Source organism: Talaromyces amestolkiae (genome assembly GCF_001896365.1).
Source record: "Talaromyces amestolkiae strain CIB chromosome Unknown scaffold17.1, whole genome shotgun sequence".
Lineage (NCBI taxonomy): Eukaryota > Fungi > Ascomycota > Eurotiomycetes > Eurotiales > Trichocomaceae > Talaromyces > Talaromyces amestolkiae.
In genome coordinates this window covers 72,987-89,057 of record NW_024468053.1, presented here as the reverse complement: position 1 = coordinate 89,057, position 16,071 = coordinate 72,987, and the positions used below count along the sequence as shown (strand labels likewise).

General features: G+C 47.9%; 5 protein-coding genes across 5 annotated transcripts; 4 read left to right on the top strand and 1 right to left on the bottom strand.

The window, feature by feature from the left end:
• Positions 1-624: 624 nt before the first annotated feature.
• BHQ10_007831 (uncharacterized protein) lies at positions 625-3,989 on the top strand (the record flags this gene model as incomplete). Its single annotated transcript, XM_040880570.1, has 3 exons — positions 625-946; positions 999-3,829; positions 3,885-3,989. The coding sequence occupies 3 exons, from the start codon at positions 625-627 to the stop codon at positions 3,987-3,989; spliced, it is 3,258 nt and encodes a 1,085-aa protein (XP_040736334.1).
• A 559-nt stretch (positions 3,990-4,548) lies between these two features.
• Positions 4,549-6,799, bottom strand: BHQ10_007830 (uncharacterized protein; the record flags this gene model as incomplete). The annotated part of the gene is made up of 2 exons (XM_040880569.1): positions 4,549-4,723; positions 4,788-6,799. The coding sequence occupies 2 exons, from the start codon at positions 6,797-6,799 to the stop codon at positions 4,549-4,551; spliced, it is 2,187 nt and encodes a 728-aa protein (XP_040736333.1).
• A 489-nt stretch (positions 6,800-7,288) lies between these two features.
• BHQ10_007829 (uncharacterized protein) lies at positions 7,289-8,037 on the top strand (the record flags this gene model as incomplete). The annotated part of the gene is made up of 3 exons (XM_040880567.1): positions 7,289-7,463; positions 7,524-7,768; positions 7,828-8,037. 3 exons carry the CDS (start codon positions 7,289-7,291, stop codon positions 8,035-8,037), a joined length of 630 nt encoding a protein of 209 aa, XP_040736332.1.
• Positions 8,038-8,352: 315 nt separating this feature from the next.
• BHQ10_007828 (uncharacterized protein) lies at positions 8,353-10,320 on the top strand (the record flags this gene model as incomplete). The annotated part of the gene is made up of 3 exons (XM_040880566.1): positions 8,353-8,368; positions 8,431-8,519; positions 8,581-10,320. 3 exons carry the CDS (start codon positions 8,353-8,355, stop codon positions 10,318-10,320), a joined length of 1,845 nt encoding a protein of 614 aa, XP_040736331.1.
• Positions 10,321-10,714: 394 nt separating this feature from the next.
• Positions 10,715-16,067, top strand: BHQ10_007827 (uncharacterized protein; the record flags this gene model as incomplete). Its single annotated transcript, XM_040880565.1, has 10 exons — positions 10,715-10,771; positions 10,840-12,198; positions 12,254-12,653; positions 12,705-13,754; positions 13,810-13,971; positions 14,030-14,070; positions 14,343-14,799; positions 14,870-15,144; positions 15,214-15,322; positions 15,376-16,067. The coding sequence occupies 10 exons, from the start codon at positions 10,715-10,717 to the stop codon at positions 16,065-16,067; spliced, it is 4,602 nt and encodes a 1,533-aa protein (XP_040736330.1).
• Positions 16,068-16,071: the final 4 nt, after the last annotated feature.

The following is a 16,071-nucleotide window of genomic DNA, read 5'->3' as shown; positions in this document are numbered from 1 at the left end:
ACCGCCTGCGATTGCGCAAATCAGGTGGGCTGCTCTGACGTCTCGCTGGGCCCCCGCCACAACCAAGCCCAGGAAATGCTCCTCTTGTATATATATCCCTCAATTCCTCGCCAATGCCACGGCTTTTTACTCAGTCCATGATAAACCCTACCAAGAATCTAAAAACGTGTTTACATTCCCATTGATAACACACAATCCAATTCTCGTGCATGGCGTGCCTGTCGTTGTGAGACTCATCCAGCTTTTACTCGGATAACGCTCCCGGAGCTCAGCTTTGAGCCCTCACTCGCTGCCCTCTCGTGTTACACTTTTATGCATTGGCCTCGATCGCAACTCTGATATAACCCTGTTATCAGAGATAACGACTTTGTTTGCCTGGTAATTTCCCTTGTTCCCGGTGATCGCCCTTTTTGTTGTGTTTTCCTTGCTTATTTCTTATCTCTCGTGTCATTGTTTGACCGCAAGTTCCAATCAAACTAACACATTATCCGTGTCTAGAGCTTGCTAGCAGTCTGAAACAGTACTTATATCTACTGGTTGCTAGAAGTAAATTCCTCTTTTCTCGTCCTTCGCATTTCCCTCATACCTTTCGTTCGCTCGCTCGTCCGCATTCACAMCCCCGCCATGTCAATTGATCCTGGTTCGGCTCSACCCCCCYCAGAAGGGGGKCTGCCCTCTCCTGCCGGTGAAATGGGCAATGTCAATGGTCTGTCGACACCACAGTTAGTTGTTGGTGGCAGTGGCTCSTCTGGCACTGGAACCCCAATTGGCTTTCAGCGGTTCCCTCACAATAAACACCTCGACCATGTCATCAGAACACCGGGTCGTCAGCCCTCACCACAACCAGTGCATTTGGGATTGCCTGGTCACCACAGAGTCTTGTCAGAAGAAGGATCTGGATACATCTCTGCCAAGTTCGAAGGAAAACAAGAGCAGATGGAGCAGGGTAAGCTATTTTACAGTATTCAGCTCTGACTCAACTTATCTAACTTTTATAGTTATGGATCGCTTGGAAGAGAAAGGGTTTTTCCCCAGCGATTTCGTTGTAACCGAAACAACCTGGTTCTACAACATGCTCGGAATCGACGACATGTACTTCCAGACCGAGTCTGTCGAGTCAATAGTCACCCAGATCCTCTCTCTATATGCAGCCAAAGTAGCAGCCTATGCTCGGGATGATAAGCGCCTGGAGATTCGCCTGGACAAGGAAGACGAAGACCATGCTGTCTACATCGACACCAGCAAGCCTGGTGTGACGTCATTAGATGGTCCTAACTACGAGTCACGCATAGATTCCAAATACATCGACGGCTCCAAACCAGGGAGGAGTTACCGAATTGAGAGTTTCCGCTCAACCAGCCCCTTACCAGGAGAGGATGCGCAGCAATTGCGTTGTTACTTTGTCTACAGATGCCAGTTCGCCAACCCCAACCCAGGCCCTGACGAAACTAACATTGAAATCATCGGTGAAAAGCGATTCCTCCAAAAAGCTACTGCCAACACCAAGGCCATCTACCAAGAGATAATCACCAATGCGGTGTCACGAACAGGTCCCGTTATCGAAGTCTTCGACATTGAAGGTAGCCGGGAGAAGCGTCTGGTAGTAGCCTATCGCCAGGGATCCGCTATGGGCATCTTCAGCGCTCTGTCTGATCTCTACCACTACTACCGACTCACCAGCTCGAGAAAATATCTCGAGAGCTTCTCTAATGGAATCAACGTCATCTCGCTCTACTTGAGACCCATCACTAACGCGGAGATCTCACAAAAGTATCCCCCCATCGAAGCTGCCATTCACCAAATTGTGAAGGAAGTCTCTCTTCTGTACTGTGTACCACAAAACCGTTTTCAGAATCACTTTGCCACCGGTCGACTCAGTTTGCAAGAGACCATCTACTCTCATTGTGCCTGGGTGTTTATCCAACAGTTCTTGAACCGACTTGGGTCTGAGTACACTTCGTTGACTGCGCTTTTAGACTCGAACAACAGTGTACATGCAGAGATTCTATCCAAGATTAAGAAGCGCCTCCGTACCGAGACGTTCACATCGGATTATATCTTTGAAATCATCAACAAGTATCCCGATCTCATCCACAAGCTCTACCTTGATTTTGCCAGCACACATTACGTGCAGACCGGAGATCCACAAGATGACTTCCTCCCCACTCTCAGTTACTTGCGTCTGCAAGTGGATGAGATCCTGGATGATGCCAAACTCAAAGAACTGATCAGTCGTACTGCGGCCAACGAGCACGACGAAATGGTCTTGACCGCTTTCCGGACCTTCAATAGGGCCATCTTGAAGACCAACTTCTACACTCCAACCAAGGTTGCATTGAGCTTCCGCTTGCATCCTGATTTCTTGCCAGAGCATGAATACCCTCAACGTCTATACGGAATGTTCCTTGTGATTAGTTCCGAATTCAGAGGTTTCCATCTTCGCTTCCGTGACATTGCTCGTGGCGGTATCCGTATCGTTAAGAGTCGAAACAACGAGGCTTACAGCATCAATGCTCGTTCTTTGTTTGACGAAAACTACAACCTTGCTAATACGCAACAGCGCAAGAACAAGGATATTCCCGAAGGTGGTGCCAAGGGTGTCATTCTACTTGATGTCGACCATCAAGACAAAGCGCGTGTGGCGTTTGAGAAGTATATCGACAGTATTCTCGATCTGCTCATCCCACCCACGAGTCCCGGTATTAAAGATCCTATCGTCGATCTTCACGGAAAGGATGAAATACTTTTCATGGGTCCTGACGAAAATACAGCAGATTTAGTCGACTGGGCCACAGAACACGCCAGGAAACGAGGCGCGCCATGGTGGAAGTCATTTTTTACAGGAAAGAGCCCTAGATTAGGCGGCATTCCTCATGATGCCTATGGTATGACGACCCTGTCTGTGCGTCAATACGTTCTCGGTATCTACCGCAAGTTGAACATCGATCCTTCCACAGTCAAAAAATTACAGACTGGTGGTCCCGATGGCGATTTGGGATCCAACGAAATCTTGCTCGGTAACGAGAATTACACCGCAATTGTGGATGGATCCGGTGTGCTTGTTGATCCCAACGGATTGGATCGCGATGAGCTCGTGAAGCTCGCGAAGAAGCGAGTCATGATCTCACAATTCGATCTATCGAAGCTGTCTTCTGAAGGTTACCGCGTTCTTGTGGAAGATTCAAATGTGAAACTTCCTTCAGGCGAAGTCGTCAACAATGGCATGCTTTTCCGAAACACATTCCACCTCCGAAAAGATCCACCCGTGGAATTGTTTGTTCCCTGTGGAGGACGACCGGAGTCGATCGACTTGAGCACTGTGAACAAGCTGATCGTAAACGGCAAATCTGTGATTCCGTACATTGTCGAAGGTGCCAATCTATTCATCACGCAAGACGCGAAGCTTCGACTGGAAAAAGCAGGCTGCATTCTTTACAAAGATGCATCAGCTAACAAAGGTGGTGTGACGTCCTCGTCACTCGAGGTTTTGGCCTCACTGTCATTGGATGACAAGGAATTCGTTCAAAATATGTGTGTTGCCGAAGACGGAACCGTACCCGCCTTTTACCAGCAATACGTGAAAGAGGTGCAGGAAGTTATCAAACGAAACGCCACCTTGGAATTCGAGGCCATCTGGCGTGAACACGAACGTACTGGACTGTTACGTAGCGTGCTCAGTGACAGGTTGAGTTTGGCCATCACAAACCTCGACGAGGAGTTGCAAAAGACGGCCTTGTGGGAGAATATCGAATTGCGCCGCAAGGTGTTGGAAGATGCTCTTCCGCGACTACTTTTGGAGAAGGTTGGGCTAGATACGATTTTGACTCGGGTATGTTTCTCTTCCTTTCATTTATAAGGCATCCATTTCTAACGAGTCTTCGCAGGTGCCGGAAAACTACCTCCGATCAATCTTTGGCAGTTACCTTGCCAGTCGCTTCGTGTACGAATATGGCAGCAATCCAAGCCAGTTCGCCTTCTTTGATTTGTGAGTATTTCTCGTTCGATAATGGCCTTCCCTTTTACTAATAGATACCCAGCATGTCCAAAAAGTTCTCGTCGCAATTAATCTCGTCGAAATAACCACTTCATGACTTGTCTTACTGCCAGCTCGATCCATTGATTATGATTATAACATCCTCTTACATACCCTCGACCTTTCATTGGGACGAACACTGGGTTTCTTTTTCTTTCTTTCGGTTTTGGGAATGGAGAAATGAGAAGAAAAACAAGAGGGTACATTGCTTTTGAAAATGCCTGCATTAACATGAACCATCCAATATTGTAATAACGAGCTTGCCATTTTGTATCTTTCAATTGGGCCTACACTATATGTTTAGCACTGTCCATGACTGCTGTCTTGTATCACTCATTCGATCTGAATCAGATATATACATACATTTTATATTTTCGAAGGATGGACGTACCGATGGAAAGATTTTGTACTATTGTCCTGGCTTGTTATCGGCCTATTTGGTCGATACTACACTCTCGTTCATTCGTACGATTAATATACATAATATATATAGTACAACATCGTGCAAAGCTATATTACAACAATACATTATAATCATCCTCAAATCCTTCAAGACGAATACCTGCTTCCGTCTCGGTGCGAGAGACATTTTCTAGTTCTTGCCAGATAGTCGGGTGATTCTCTTTGGCCCATTCTTCAACTCCTTCTTTGGCGTGTTCGTGAGCGCAGGCGTTGTATATTCTGGCGATCCTGTTTATCATATTAGTAAAGAGCGGCGAAGTGGTGCACGGGTGGAGAGGCAGGGKAGGCTTACATGTCTTGATCAGGCTGTTGACCGATTTTAGTCTCCGTCTTGTTCAATGCTTCAATTATCAACTCGCGTTCGCCCTGCGCTGCAAGAGCTTTAATATAAGCGAGATACAGTGATCGATCAATCGAAATATCCAACGCGGTAATCTTGGCAAGCATCTTATTCGCTTCCACGACACCGTTTGGATCTGATTCGCACGCCTTAAAGAAGATGACTAAGGTGTTTTGGGAGGGTCCTTCGTCCGAACGGAGGATCTCTTTGAACTCGTCCATGGCTTCTTCTGATCGTTCGCAGGCGGCGAGTGCAAGCATGACAGCGTTTCGTACTCGAGTATCGACTTCAATGTTGACGTCAAGTTTGAGCATATTGCGGATAAGTTTGGTGTTATCCCAGGCGGTTGCTCGCGCAAGACCGAGGAAACATGTTATGTATGCTTCGGAGGTTGGGCGCTGAGCTGGTGTTGGGGCATGTCGCATATGTCCAAAGACTTGACAGGCCTCTTCAACCATTCCATAAGTGAAAAAGAGATTCATTATTTCAATCCTGTGTTCAGCGGAAATTTCCGGAAATGCGATTCTCGTGAGGTCATATGCATCCCAGACTGCCTCCTTTTCTTGCTCCTTATCACGGATGAAATCTAGCAAAGCATTTTGTATCAACGGGCGTTCGTCGTGCATAGAATAGGAACCTATACGAGGCCGCAACAGCTGGGAAAGCGCTTCCCAGTCATGACGATATGCCAATGCACGAGTCAACACAGCGAGTAATTCTGCCTCTAACTGTATCCCATCCCGAATAAGTGGATCCAGCAGCTTCGACACTTGGTCAAAGGCATCGTCATTGTTCGGGTCCGAACATAGCATCTTGATAAGGCGATATCTCATTCGCAGAGCAATGTTTGCGGAAACGTCGCTTTCTTCAAGTTCATTCAATGCTTTGACTGTTCCATCAATATCCGAGTCTTGGATCCGCGGTTCTAATTCAAGAAGAAGTTGAGTCTCCAGATCTGACTTCAAATCCCATGTAGAAATCAAACTGGAATAATTGACGGCAAGCTTTTTGTTCTCAATCACGTATGCGTATCGAATGACATCGTTTACACAAGATATAGAAAGCCCGTCACGAACGGAAGGATCTTCTATACACCAGTTGTTGAGGTCGCGAGCTAATGCATGAGCATCTTTGCCGTTTGCAGCCGCCATCAACAATAAAACATCTCGAGTCTCTGCACTCGGGGAAAAGATCGTCAACCGATTAAAAATATCGTCTGCTCCAGTCTTGTCACCATTGAGAAGACACGCTCTCGTAATGGCACTTGTAGCGATGATTGTCGGTTCACCTTCTGGTATAGGGCAGTTATGCATTACTTTAGCAGCATCAAGTTGTCCCTGGTCGAGGAGCGTGATTACCAATTCTTGATGTTGCGGCGGAGTGAGCTCAAAATATCCACCTGTGTACCAGTCTTTTATCGCTTTTGCCATTTCGGCCGCATCCTTATCCAATGCCATGCCGTGCAGTATCCAAAGCCAGGGTGACCCCTGGCCCTCAAGGTCTGGCCAGTTTTGTACCTTGGGCCATTCCTTCATAAGTGCTGTGCGGGCCTGGTAGGGATTGCCGTAAAATGCATTGATACGAATCCAGGCGAGAAAAGCACCACCACTTATTTCACCTGACTCGTCTGTAGCTGCAGTGGATAATACTCGGTAGGCGTTGTTTGCTAAGCGGCGGATATACTGGTGAGAGCTGCCGTGGCAGTTTGCTTGCGAAAGAACGTAGAGAGTTAGCTCCATGAACTCCTTGGAGTTGATAGATCCTAATTCCTTGCTGTCGACGTCTTCGTCTCCTTTGTGCTTTCGAAGATAGTCATAAGTGGTGACAAGTTGCTTCGCGTGAAACTCCGTTATGATACCGGGTTCTTCGGCCCTCGCCTCGAAGAACTTTTGATATGCTTTACAGAGAGCATTGTATGGTGGCGCTCTACCATTGGTGATTATTGCTTTGGACAGTTCGCTCATGGTTTGTAGTCCAACTTCCGAAGTTGGGACTATCGGGGTTTTGTGGGCAGCGGAGAAGGAAAAGAACGTCCGTGACTGGCCATACTTGTTGTTATTGTATGCTCTTCGAGGACGATAGAGTATTGATGGCGAGTAGAGTCGACAGTGTCGCGGCGAAAAACACACAGGTTCATTGTTGAGGAGAGCCCGGAAAACGCGACGTGTAAGGTAGGAGGACTGCATCTTCCGGTGCCGGTGCCAGGCAAGGCAGGGAGCGACGCCTTATTAATTGAAAGATTTATGGCTAAAATTTAAGCTATATCATCATCTTTGATCCGCAGTGCCTGCTGTTGAGAAACGTAAAAGATGTAGAAATTGGACAAGGAAGTCATCGATAGCCTTTAACTGGCGGCTTGGCGTTGGTGGAGAACTTCCTTCCGCAGCGCTCGACAAATTTGAGCTTCCTTCCTTGCAGACGAACTCCTTCTCTACAACATCCAGATATACAAAATGTCTCTCGCACTCTTCCCTCGGACGGGGAACTCCCTGCTACAACGGGGCCTCAATCTACTCGCCCCAGCATCCTGTCGATGGGCTTCGACCCAACCCAGCGACAGCCAACGTAGCAGCGGCCAGCGGTCAACTTTTATTTCACCAATCCGAAGCCCGTCGAGTACTTCAGCGAGTATGTTAATATCCCTCTAACCCGAAGGAGCCCAGTTACTAAGAAGGGCATTTATCTTAGGAACGAAAGCACTCGCCGCCAAACGTACTGCGCGAACTACGCATCGAGGTAAAATCATGGAGGACATGAAAAATCAAAATGAAGGTCGAATCTTGGAGAGATTCCAGGCCAGAGAATGGGCGCCAGGCGATATCTATTCTCCGCACGATCTGAGCCCGACCGAAATGAAAAAGTGGTCGAAGCGCTGGAGCCCATCGAACGATGCTTTTGATGCGCTGAATATCAACCCCCTTGAGCATTATAAGGTACAACCACCAGCATAATTTCCTGGGGATTGAACAATTGACTAACGGTTTCTGTACAGAATTTCTCCATCATGTCCGAATATATGACTCCGATGGGTCGGATTAAGCATCGATCAGCCACAGGCCTGCGACCAGTCAATCAACGAAAGATTTCAAAGGCCATCCGTCGCGCGATCGGAGTCGGTCTTATGCCCAGTGTCCACCAACATCCTGAGATTATTGCCATGGAGCTGAGAGCGAAAAGTCCCAGAGGCGGATTCGGTCTTTAGTTGGCTTGCCATGTGCTGTGTATTCAATAGCGGCGTGTCGGGATTTGTTGAACATGTACTATATGGGAACTTTATGCTAGTTTATATGTGTATAAAATTGCTCCGAAACAAAACATTTGATAATTGTGCCAACCGGAACGTTATTGCCTGGCATTTTGCGGAGCCTGGCACATGCTCCAGCGGAGTGACGACACCCCACTTGCCCGGCCCGCGACGTAGTTCAGCGCCCATTGTTTACTCTGTTCTCTCCATCCTTCACTACACTGAGCTAGATATAAACACCAAACGAACTGCTTTTGCTTTGCCTCGATCGTCATGTCCTTGACAAACGGTAAGTATTCATTATCTCATATTATCTCCAGTTGTGTGTCTGTCTGACTTGTCTTGTTACAGAGCAGATCTGGGCTCCGAGCCCCTCCACGGAACGAGGTTTACCAACTCAGCTGTCATCCGATCCGAAAGGCGAGAAATTAGCATATGCGGTAAATAAAAACCTCGAGCTGACGTGTGAACAATTGTCTAATTGCTTTGACTTACATCTAGTCCAATAAATCCATATTCATCCGCTCAATTGACGACCCAGCAACTGCCAGGCAATATACTGAACACACCGCGCAAGCTACCGTCGCACGCTTCTCGCCCTCGGGTTTCTATGTTGCTAGTGGAGATGCGACAGGTACCGTCAAGGTTTGGGACTGCGTAGGAGAAGGCCTTACAAAAGGTAGCTACCAGATTATTAACGGGCGAATCAATGATATTGCATGGGACGGTGATTCTCAGCGCATCGTTGCCGTAGGAGATGGACGACAGAGATACGGTCACTTCTTCACCTGGGATAGTGGAAATACTGTGGGTGAAATCTACGGTCATACGCGGGCCATCAATTCCGTCTCCATTCGACAGCAGCGCCCGTTGAGAGCGGCAGCGGCCGGAGATGACACGAGCCTTGTATTTTACCATGGTGCGCCCTTCAAGTTCAATACTGCAGTCAGGGGCAAGCACAACAAGTTTATATACGGCACCGCTTTCAGCCCCGACGGTTCTCAACTAGTGAGTGTGGGAGCCGACAGTCGCATATGGTTATATGATGGCAAGACTGGCGAGCCAACAGCATCAATCGGAGAGACTGAACACAAGGGTAGTATTTTTGGAGTATCATGGTCCAAGGACTCTCGTAAGTTTGCAACAGCTAGTGCCGACAGGACCGTGAAGCTGTGGGACGTTGAGGCTGGCAAGGTCACTCAAACTTGGACTTTGAACGATGAAGGCTCTGTCAGTTACTTGAATCAACAAGTTGGTGTCGTTATTCCTTCAGGGCGGACTGATGGTCTTGTCATTAGTTTATCTTTGAGTGGAAACCTGAACTACCTGGTGGAGGGATCTCCCGATCCCCGACAAGTTCTCAAGAGCCACCAAAAAAGCATTACAGCACTTACAAAATTCAGTCCAGATGATGGCCAAGAGACTCTTTGGACTGGAAGTTCCGACGGCCGAGTTTGCAGCTGGGATGTGACCAAGGGAGTCGCGGATACGATCGACGGAGAAAATCATACAAATTATATTGCCGGTTTGACGAGCTCCCAGGAGGGCAAGGGTAGGATCTACAGTGTTGGCTGGGACGATACTCTAAGATCCGCAGACGTTGCGGCAAACACATTCACAGGAATATCGACCAAATTGTCCGCTCAGCCAAAGGGTGTCGCCACTGCCGGAAAGCTCGTTCTGGTTGCAGGTTCGGAGCAGATTGACATCTACCAAGACAGCAACAAGACCGGCACATTCAAAGCACCAGCTGATATCACCGCAATAGCCGCTCATGAAAATTCTGTTGCATTTAGCGGCGCAGATTTGAATACACGGGTTGGAACAGTCACCTCATCGTCGATCTCAGTCTCTCCTCAGGTACAGATCAAGAAGCTGCGTAGTCAAATTTCAGCGCTATCTTTCTCCCCAGATGGCACTCTGTTAGCTGTTGGCGACTCGACGGGTAAGATCTTTGTGTTCAAGACAGCAGATGGAAGCTTGGTCACTGATCGCTGGAGTTCTCACACTTCCCGAATAACATCTCTTGCGTGGAATAGCAAGGGTACTCATCTTGTCAGCGGAGCACTGGATACTCACATCTACATTTGGAGCTTGGCAAGACCTGGAGACTGGATTGAGGCTAAAAATGTGCATAAAGAAGGTGTGACTGGCGTTGCTTGGATTGCGAATGAGTCCAAAATTGCTTCAGCAGGAACTGATGCAGTGATCAAGATCTGGAGGGTTGGGAGTCTGCCTTAGACGTTGGTTATTTATTCTTTGTGATTGACATGAACCACGAAGCGAATTTCAAGACTTTGATGAGTACGTCTGAAGAGTAGCCATTGAGCGTATCGTATATGAAGCATAATACAGAAAATAGTAGTACGTGATGGTAGGGTATAATGTTGCTTTCTCTGAGCTGAGGGGTAGACGTCACCAGGGCAGACGTATCGAGTATAGCGAGTAAAAGCTATGACTGCCCGCGAAGAAGCTTCCCCGACAGCCCCGATAGACATGCCCGACCACATTTCAGCTTCATTTTCCAGGCTTCTTCATGTCCTTTTGATCTGTTTTTCCATGAATAAAGTCAGAACTTGGCTTTCGTTGACAGCGTGATGGGGGTTGTCTGGTATACTCATCCAGAACGACTATAATGAGCACCTCCGCACCAAGTCAGGAAGTCTCCAATTCCCGCGCTCGTCGGTCTAACGTAAGTCGCCATCTTCTCAAGCTGCACAAGAGTTCGTTTCGACTAACAGGCGGCGTACTCGGCAATAGTTCCGACAAGCGACGTTCATCCTTCCTCGAACAGGCCAGCGATTGAAAGGGCTGGTCAATCTGGTCAAGTCGGGAAGGCACGATGTTGCTCAAGATGGCGACGAGGAGGAGCAACGCCCGCTCCTCAACTCTTCCTCTTCTTCTACCTCTTTTGATACACCTCATCGATCGGCCGACATGGAAAACACCGCACGCAGTGGAATACTAGGCGTGTGGGATAAGGTGTACGCATTCGCTGTTTCGGAGCATGGCAAAGGCGTGTTCAAGTTTGGCTTGGCCTACCTGTTGGGATCGTTGGCCACGTATATTCCCTTTATCTCGTCATATTTAGGACACCAGGATGGGAAGCATGTTGTTGCGACTGTTACGGTTTACTTCCACCCCGCTCGTTCTAGAGGAAGTATGATTAAGGCTCTGATTTGCGCCATTCTCGCCTTCCTTTACACGATATTTGTGTCTGTTACCAGCATGTACGTCTCCATGTTCTTCGAGAACCTCGACTTGCTTGTAATCGGACATATCATAGTTTTGATTGTCTTTTGCGGAGGAGGGTTTGCATTTATCGGTTGGACGAAACAGAGGCTCAACGACCCTCTAGTCAACGTTGCATGCTCTCTTGCTTCACTCTCTACGACTACAATCCTGACGAAAGAAGGCGCGGTACAAAAGGGAAATCTGTCATTTGTTAAAATAGAACAGACTCTAAAAATGCTGATAATGGGTGTCTGCGCAGCTATGGCAGTGTCATTCCTGTTCTTTCCCATATCAGCAAGGAAAAAGCTCCGAGCGAATGTGACTACCATGACAAGCACCCTCGCAATCATGCTTGGCTACGTGACTGAAAGCTTCATCACAGGATCTGATGACGAGATGCATACATCGCCATTCACTAATGCGTCCGCACAAAACAAGAGGAGCTATATTCTATTGGATAAATTGGTGAAGGAAGCCAAACTTGAGCACTACGTCGTAGGTACAGAGCGGGAATATCGCCTGGAGAAGAGACTTGTTCGATGTGTTCAAGACATCAACCAGAATATGGGTGGTTTGCAAAGCGCGGCAAACCTACAGTTTCAACTTCTGAAGCAAACTCAACAGGGCTCTGGTATCTTCTCGCCTAATCGCACCATTCTTGTACGTAAGAACAGTTCGACCAGCTATCCCGGTGTCTGGTCGGTCTTTGAAGACCCAGTGACCCTCACGCCATCCAGAGAGCCGGAGGAGGCTGATTTGACAGCGGAGCCTCAGACCGTGAATGTTCCAGTATCGAATCTGGAGCATGAAGGAGGTGTTTCGACTGCCACCCCATCACCACAGCGAATGTTTGAGGTCTTCATTGAGCATCTAGGGCCGTCTATGGTAAGTGTGATAAACATCTCTGAGACCTAGATTGTCACTGACGTATGACTTCTAGCAATCATTTGCCTTCACCCTCAAGGAGATTCTTGAGGATATTCCCTTCGGTTCTGGTCCGGATCATAGGGTATCGTTTAACACCAAATTTCACAGCAGCCTTGATCGCGCTTTGAAGCTATACCGAGACGCTAGGGAAGCGGCTCTGGCTTCGGTCTATCGGGAAAGAGATTTTGCCAGAATACAATCCCCCGACGTGGAAGCTGATTTGGAGGAAGTGTCCGCTAGCTGCGGTCATTTCAGTTTTACTTTGATGGAGTTCGGAGAGCAGCTAAAAGATCTGCTCCAGATTCTAGATGAATTGAAGCTTGAATGTGACGAACGTCCACAGGGTTTAACATGGAATTGGCTGAAGTTCTGGCGGGTTTTCAAGAGTTGTGGGCCAGAATCGTCGAATAGTGGTAAGTCCATACATATAAGCAAGTTCATGCAATCACTAATACAGGCTATAGAATATTCAAATCTGGCACTGACGAACTCCAGCCGCCCTCACCTGAGGAAAGGACATTCATCGTTGGAAAGTGGCTACACTGATGATATTCGCCTTCGGAACAAGCTCACTTATCGAGTCTGGAAGTCTTTCAGCTTCCTGCGACGTGACGAAACAAAGTACGCCGTCAAAGTTGGCGTTGGTGCCGCCGTATATGCTCTTCCATCTTTCATATCCGCGACACGGCCCGTATTTACTGCGTGGAGGGGTGAATGGGGTCTTGTCTCTTACATGTTGGTCTGCTCTATGACCATTGGAGCGTCTAATACTACTGGATATGCTCGATTCCTCGGCACATGTCTCGGTGCCTGTTGCTCTATAGCTTCTTGGTATATGTCGGCCGGAAATGTTTTTGCTCTCGCCTTCCTAGGCTGGCTTATGGCTACATGGACCGCCTATATCATTCTGGTCAAAGGCCAAGGGCCGATGGGACGTTTCATCATGCTCACATACAACCTTTCGGTTTTATATGCTTACTCTCTATCTGCGAATGATAATGACCATGATGATGACGAAGGCGGTGCTCACCCGATTATAACGGAGATTGCGCTTCACCGTGTGGTTGCAGTCCTGTCTGGCTGCGTTTGGGGAATTATAATCACAAGAATCATTTGGCCAATTAGTGCAAGATCTAAACTTAAGGATGGACTGAGTCTTTTATGGCTGCAGATGAGTTTGATCTGGAAACGCGATCCACTATCAATGATGATCAATGGCAAGCCCGTTGTTCCATATCTGACTACTCGCGAAAAGCTGCAAATCGAGCGCTTCATCCAGAATTTGGAGTCATTACAAGTTTCAGCCAAATCGGAGTTCGAGCTGAGAGGCCCCTTTCCGGAGGTAGCCTATCGAAATATTATCAACCGAACGAGAAGCATGCTCAACGCCTTCTATTCCATGAATATGGAAATTTTGAAAAATCTCACAGCTTCCGAAGGCGAGATCAGTCTACTCCAGTATACAACTCAGGAACGTGTCCAGCTATCATCTCGCATTAGTCACTTGCTGTCAGGTAAGTGCTTGTCAACACACAATCTGATGTTCAACCTGCTAAATGAAATTCTTAGTGCTCGCATCCTCCATGAAGCTCGAGTATCCTTTGAATGATGCTCTACCGAATATACAACACGCGCGAGATAGACTTTTAGCTCGTATATTCCACTATCGTCTCGAGACCGAATCGTCGTTGCACACAACCGATGGTGATTATGCATTATTATATGCCTATGGTAGGTTTCCCTCTATTGTAGATTTGCCCAAGCCTTGATACTAACTTGGGCCCAACAGTCTTGGTTACAGGGCAGTTAGGAAGCGAGATTATTGAGCTCGTAGGGGAAATCAGTAGCCTTTTTGGTGTATTGAACGAGGATGTGATTGAGCTTCAATAGCTGTATCTATAACATAACGAAAGTAGCTTACCTACTTATTGATTGATACCCTGAATTTGTCTAGATGGGCGTCTACTCGTCCTAGGGCATAATTTCAAAATGGGAAAAAAAATAGCAGGAAACATAATTACAGACCAATCGAATTAATTCTCACGTTGAATGCGCAATGAGCAGCGAACTAATTAATACGTACCGAATGCGGGCGGCGATAGAGCCGAAGTTTGGCGACCTCCGTTCATTATTCACACCCAAAGAAGCTCAACTTCCATCCACCTCGCTCATCAAGCGTCCGGATCCTCATCTCCAACAGGGCCTCATTCAATTCTCCCGACTCACACGACCATATCACGTACAAGAAATGGTCTAGCCATCTCTTCATTTTTGATGAAGATCTAACGTCTTCCCTGTGGCTTCGCGCAGCCGATCGCGCGTTCTCCCTCCCATTTACTATGCAGATCGATCCGGCAGCCCTGAGTCGAACCGATTCGGCTTCGACGGCTGTATCTACGTCCAAGACTGTCGCATCAGCAGCGGCTGCCTCGCAAAAGTCTACAAAGGCGCTGATTTCAGTCCCGCGCCTGGATCTTGAGCCTGTATACACGGAGCTGAAGGCCGCTATTGGCGACAATTGGGCGGAGTACAAGCAGTCAACCACGCTCTTCCTCTTAGGTATTTTTCTTTTTTCTTAGGTTTCTTGGTATTGGGCATTTGCTGATTACTGTTCATTAAAACTTTGCAGGCCATCTGAATCAAGATGAATTCTCCTCGCGCCTTGATCACATAATTTGTGCCGACCCCAGGACCGAGCATCTACATAACAACTTCATATGTGCGCTTATCGGCAACCTCTCCAGAGACCTCCCCGACCATGGCGTCGCAAGCTGGGTATCGGCAAATGACAAGCCTACTGTGGTATCGAAGCCGGTCTCGAGTGACTTGGCGGAACAAAGGCTGAAGACGGAGGTGATGCAACTACCTCCCCGGGACCGCAAGAGGATCAAAGCTATTCCTGAGGTACGAATCAAGTTTTGCGATTTAAATATGTGAATGGAAGAACTGCGCTGATATGTGTTGGGACTACAGCCGGATCCACATGAGTTAGCATCAAATGAGCTCGAGTTATACTATCAAGCCAAGCAAATTACGCTACCTACACAGGTTCCAGCGAGTGCCGGTGGCTTGAACAAAACGAGTAAGAAGACATCTGTCACTCTTGATTTGTGTTGTCCTAATAAATTTGATCAGATTGGGAGCTCGAGATTCGAAAACGCTACGCGCAACCACTCGGCGCGGAAACAGGCGAATTCCCCGATGCAGAATCAATATATGCCCGTATGGTACCGATATGTTACGAGGAGTCGGTAGCCAGCGGAGCAGGATTCCCTTGCGCCGAGTTCATGGCCATCGCCACGGAGACATTTGTCAAGCAGGTGCTATCAAGCGTTTTCTCGCGCACAAGGCATAACGGACCATCGGGCACAATCAACGGCATGATGTCACGAAAATATCGCAGGCAACTAGAACGTGAAGAGCTTGGGTTTACTCGCGGCGAAATCACCAAGGATCTCGCAACTGGGTTGCTGCCCGTTGAGGCGAAGGAGGCCCGTATCAGACAACCATTGGGAGTTAAGGATTTGCGACTGGCACTCAATCTGGGCGGGGCGCTACTCGGTCAGATGCCGTTGGTTGTTGAAGAGATCATGGGTGCCTACGATGAAGATGAACTGGAACTTGAGAGACATGGTTACATTGAAGAGCTGCGCGAGAAGGCTGACGTCGATTCGAAGACTGCTACCACGGTAACAACAGCAACTACGGAGACCAATGGCGTTGATGCCATGGATATTGACGATGAATGGGAATGGGAAGGTGGCACAATGACAGATAGAGATCAGCTAAATTCTCTTTTGGACGATTGTCTGTCACTGGCGGCATGATCAA